General features: G+C 43.5%; 1 protein-coding gene across 1 annotated transcript; it reads right to left on the bottom strand.

The window, feature by feature from the left end:
- Positions 1 to 1,375: 1,375 nt before the first annotated feature.
- LOC139575303 (protein SPT2 homolog) lies at positions 1,376 to 2,529 on the bottom strand. The gene is made up of 2 exons (XM_071400251.1): positions 2,485 to 2,529; positions 1,376 to 1,804 (listed from the first exon to the last, which is right to left on the bottom strand). Exons 1-2 carry the CDS (start codon positions 2,527 to 2,529, stop codon positions 1,376 to 1,378), a joined length of 474 nt encoding a protein of 157 aa, XP_071256352.1.
- Between the last annotated feature and the right edge of the window lie 3,069 nt (positions 2,530 to 5,598).

Genomic DNA, 5,598 nt, shown 5'->3' with positions numbered 1-5,598 from the left:
GATATGAAGACTGCTCGTGAGAGATGGAGAGAGAGATGTGAGGAAGAAGTGAGAGAGAAAGAGAGGGGGGGTTAAGTAGCAGAAAAAGTGAGGAAGAGGGAGGCAGATGTAAATTTAAAGATATATTAAAGGACAGGATATAATATTTGATTTAATGATATTTCAGCTTCATGCTTTGTTTCTGTAAATGCGTTAATCTATCAGTGCAATATTCTCTACATTAATTCAGGCAATTCATTTAGGTTTTAATTGTTTATAAAAAAATAAAAAATAAAATAAAGAGCGGTGATCACTGGAATCTGGTTATTATGTATCTGCAGTATTTAAAGCCTTCCATGTCCTCCATTTCCCAACTCACTACTTAATTACCTTTTGAAGAACTCAGTTGGAGTAAACACTGCAGACTGTGCTGTGTACACTATAAAAATATATGGTAATAAATGTCAATACCAGCAAAACAATTATACTTTCATGACCGTAAATACCTGCCTTATTATAATTTATACTAATTTCTGTGCTGTGTTGTGAGTATTTCATTAAATGCACCTCCCAAACATTTACTCTGAAAGCATGTTTCACCTACACCAACTATTGGCGGTCTCGGGGTTGGAAGCAACTCAGCAACAACTACTGGTAAGAGGCCAACAGAGCTCTCCTGACACACATAAATAAAGCAGTGAGTTTGTTGCTGATATTTTCTTCCATGGTAAATATGTGGTAAAAAAAACATAGCCCTCTCCTTGGCATCCATCTCACCCCTTTAGTTCCAAATGATAAAAGTCTCCAGTGCGCTATAGAAACCTTGCCTTTGTGATATAGACTGCGAGGAAGGTCATGACATTTTGTAAAGGCTTCACAGATCCCAATACAGTGGAGTTTTTAAGAGTTGGACTGAATGGAGGTGATGTAGAGTTGAAGAACAGTAGAAAACTAGAAAAAAAGAAAGGATCCAAACATGTTTATTACTGTCACGGCCGTCGTCGGAAGGAGACCAAGGTGCAGCGTGGTGAGCGTACATTTTCCTTTATTATTGTAAATGTCGCCAACAAAACAAGAAACAAAGAAACGACCGTGAAGCTTACTAGGGCTATAGTGCCACTAACAAAGATAACTAGCCATAACTACCAAAAGGAAAAATGGCTGCCTAAATATGATTCCCAATCAGAGACAACGATAGAAAGCTGTCCCTGATTGAGAACCATACCCGGCCAAAACATAGAAACAAACAACGTAGAATGCCCACCCCAAATCACACCCTGACCTAACCAAATAGAGAACTAAAACGTCTCTCTAAGGTCAGGGCGTGACAGTACCCCCCCCCAAAGGTGCGGACTCCCGGCCGCAAACCTGAACCTATAGGGGAGGGTCCGGGTGGTCATCTATCCTCGGTGGTGGCTCCGGCTTGGGACGTAGCCCCAGCTCCACCTCTGGCTCGCCCCACTTCGGTGGCGCCTCTGGTGCGGGGACCCTCGTCGCCGACACCGGACTGGGGACCCTCGCCGCATGCCCCGGACTGGGGACACTCGCCGCATGCCCCGGACTGGGGACCCTCGCCGCATGCCCCGGACTGGGGACCCTCGCCGCATGCCCCGGACTGGCGACCCTCGCCGCATGCCCCGGACTGGGGACCCTCGCCGCAGGGTTCCCAGTCCGGGACCCTCGCCCCGGACTGGGGACTGTCCAGTCCGAGGCCGGACTGGAGGCCGCCGCCGGAGGCTCCGGTCTGGTAACCGTCGCCAGAGGCTCCGGACTGGAGACCGTCGTTGGAGGCTCCGGACTGGTGACCGTCGTTGGAGGCTCCGGACTGGAGACCAAAAGGAAAAAAGGCTGCCTAAGTATGATTCCCAATCAGAGACAACGATAGACAGCTGTCCCTGATTGAGAACCATACCCGGCCAAAACATAGAAACAAACAACGTAGAATACCCACCCCAAATCACACCCTGACTTAACCAAATAGAGAACTAAAACGGCTCTCTAAGGTCAGGGCGTGACAATTACTCTGGACTCTTAGACTCTTTTTTTTCAAGTATGAGTAACTGCATACACAGAATATGTCTGAAAGTGGGCGTGTTGAAAGAAGTGGGTGGATCATCAGCGATGGGTGTGACATCAGCTCTCTGTGATTGGTTAGACCATTTTGATTGAGCAGTGTTTCTTAACACATTTTCATTTTTCAGTTTCTCTGTGGTGATACTGATGGTTTGTTGGGACTAATGGTTTGTTCAAGTAGCAGGTTAGGAGAACGAATGTAGCATGTTAGGATAATTAACATAGCAGGTTAGGAGAATTAAGGTAGCAGGTTAGGGGAATTAAAGTAGCAGGTTAGGAGAATTAACATAGCAGGTTAGCAGAATGAGGTTAAGGTTTGGAGAAGGATTAGGTTTAGGCTTCGCTAAAATGTCCTTACAGTTGCAGCCACACAAAACGGTCTTGAGTGGCAACAAATCGGCCCAATTAGCTGTTCGCTTTCCATACACCCACTTGATACGCCCATTCATGTTGACACACCAATGTTCTGGCAGCCATGTTGAGTTGCAGTTACCCATGACTCCTTTTTTCCCCCTGTGCCTTTGAGTGCTATCAGGGAGAGTGCTTCGAGTGTTTCAATAAACAGTGGTCAGGGTAGCTGTATGGTATCTCTCTCTCGCTCATTTGGGTTTGATATAAATAAGTTATTAGAAATTGTTTTAATTTCAATGGGGGACTGCAGTGTGTTATGTAAAAAAAAAAAAACACTTGTTCTCAGTTGAAGCTGACGTTTATCTCAACTAGTAGCATCTCAAAATCCAACGGAAATAGAACCACCGAATCACCAAGTAATTTCTGATAAAAAAAACATATAAACGAAATTGACTGTCCAATCAATGATTGCTATACTAGACAATCAGTGATAAACACAACACAGTGATGTTGAAACTGCCCTGTAGTTAGATAAAGTTGTAATAAAGGGGAAGGCTGTGATTGGACACACATTCACCTCTTTGCACCAACAATGATCTGTTACAACACTTTAAAAATTTGTTCAGATTCAGAACTCTGTGGGGGTTTTTTTCCAATTGAAATGTCGTTGTATGAAGAAATCAAAGTCATGTTTCTCTCCCGAGTAACATACCCTTCTCAATAAAGAAACATGGAGTGAAAAGTGTGACTTATCTCAGAGGCTGATTAGCGAACGGCGTGACAGGATCATGTTCAGAGAGAATATCACTCAGGCAGGAATTTACATAATTGACAACATCTTCATCTTTGTCAGCTCAACGAGCTAATTAACAATGGCTCCGACCTATCCCGCAAAAAAGTTTGCCTCCTCGGCCCTGCTGGCCCAAAAGACGGGAGCAGAGAAAGAGAATACTTGTGTGTTCTCTTTTCTTTTCTTTTCTTTTTATTTAACCTTTATTTAACTAGGCAAGTCAGTTAAAGAACAAATTATTTTATACAATGATGGTCTACCAAAAGGCAAAAGGACTACTGTGGGGACGGTGGCTGGGATTACATTTTTTTTATTTTTAATATAGGACAAAACACACATCACGACAAGAGAGACAACACAACACTACGTAAAGAGAGACCTAAGACAACAACATAGCAAGGCAGCAACACATGACAACAAAGCATAGTAGCATCACAATGTGACAACAACATGGTAGCAACACAACATGGCAGCAGCACAACATGGTAGCAGCACAAAACATGGTACAAACATTATTGGGCACAGACAAAGTTGAAGGCAAGAAGGTAAAGAAAACAATACATCACACAAAGCAGCCACAACTGTCAGTAAGTGTGTCCATGATTGAGTCTTGAATGAAGAGATTAAACTGTTCAGTTTGAGTGTTTGTTGCAACTCGTTCCAGTCGCTAGCTGCAGCGAACTGAAAAGACGAGCGACCCAGGGATGTGTGTGCTTTGGGGACCTTTAACAGAATGTTACTGGCAGAACGGGTGTTGTATGTGGAGGACGAGGGCTGCAGTAGATATGTCAGATAGGGTTTTATAAATAAGCATCAATGGGTCTTGCGATGGGTATACAGAGATGACCAGTTGTCAGAGCAGTATAGAGTGCAGGGATAGAGTGCATATTTGCCACATATTTGGTGGCAAATATGAAGGCCGAATGGTAAAGAACATCTAGCCGCTCGAGGGCACCATTACAGTGGCTTGCGAAAATATTCACCCCCTTGGCATTTTTCCTATTTTGTTGCCTTACAACCTGGAATTAAAATAGATTTTTTGGGGGGGGTTTGTATCTTTTGATTTACACAACATGCCTACCACTTTGAGGATGCAAAATATTTTCTATTGTGAAGAAATAAGACCAAAAAAACAGAAAACTTGAGCGTGCATAACTATTCACCCCCCCCAAAGTCAATACTTTGTAGAGCTACCTTTTGCAGCAATAACAGCTGCAAGTCTCTTGGGCTAGGTCTCTACAAGCTTGGCACATCTAGCCACTGGGATTTTTGCCCATTCTTCAAGGCAAAACTGCTCCAGCTCCTTCAAGTTGGATGGGTTCCGCTGGTGTACAGCAATCTTTTAGTCATACTACAGATTCTCAATTGGATTGAGGTCTGGTCTTTGACTAGGCCATTCTAAGACATTGAAATGTGTCCCCGTAAACCACTCTAATGTTTTCTTCACCTTCCAGTAGGTCATTGTCCTGCTTGAAGGTGAACCTCCATCCCAGTCTCAAATCTCTGGAAGACTGAAACAGGTTTCCCTCAAGAACTTCCCTGTATTTAGCGCCATCCATCATTCCTTCAATTCTGACCAGTTTCCCAGTCCCTGCCGATGAAAAACATCCTCACAGCATGATGCTGCCACCACCATGTTTCAAATCAAATCAAATTTTATTGGTCACATACACATGATTAGTAGATGTTAATGCGAGTGTAGTGAAATGCTTGTGCTTCTTGTTCCAACCGTGCAGTAATATCTAACAAGTAATCTAACAATTTCACAACAACTACCTAATACACACAAGTTTAAAGGAATGAATTAGAATATGTACATATAAATATATGGATGAGTGATGGCCATGCAGCATAGGAAAGACGCAGGAGATGGTATAGAGTACAGTATATACATATGAGATGAGTAATGTAGGGTATGTAAACATTATATAAAGTGGCATTGTTTAAAGTGACTAGTGATACATTTATTACATCCAATTTTTTATTATTAAAGTGGCTAGAGATTGAGTCAGTATGTTGGCAGCAGCCACTCAATGTTAGTGATGGATGATTAACGGTCTGATGGCCTTTAGATATAAGCTGTTTTCCATCTCTCGGTCCCAACTTTGATGCACCTGTACTGACCTCGCCTTCTGGATGAAAGCGGGCTGAACAGGCAGTGGCTCGGGTGGTTGTTGTCCTTGATGATCTTTTTGGCCTTCTTGTGACATCGGGTGGTGTAGGTGTCCTTGAGGGCAGATAGTTTGCCCCCGGTGATGCGTTGTGCAGACCTCACTACCCTCTGGAGAGCCTTACTGTTGTGGGTGGAACAGTTGCCTTCCCAGGCGGTGATACAGCCCGACAGGATGTTTTCGATTGTGCATCTGTAAAGGTTTGTGAGTGTTTTCTGTGACAAGCCAAATTAC

The sequence above is a fragment of the Salvelinus alpinus genome, chromosome 5, assembly GCF_045679555.1.
Source record: "Salvelinus alpinus chromosome 5, SLU_Salpinus.1, whole genome shotgun sequence".
NCBI lineage: Eukaryota > Metazoa > Chordata > Actinopteri > Salmoniformes > Salmonidae > Salvelinus > Salvelinus alpinus.
This window is presented reverse-complemented; position numbering and strand designations above follow the sequence as displayed.

Coding starts and splice junctions, on each gene's coding strand:
- LOC139575303 (XM_071400251.1), bottom strand. CDS start 2,529: ATGGCTGCCAGAACATTGGTGTGTCAACATGAATGGGCGTATCAA. Junction 1,805..2,484: donor AACATGAATGGGCGTATCAA/GTGGGTGTATGG, acceptor TTTGGTCTCCAG/TCCGGAGCCTCCAACGACGG.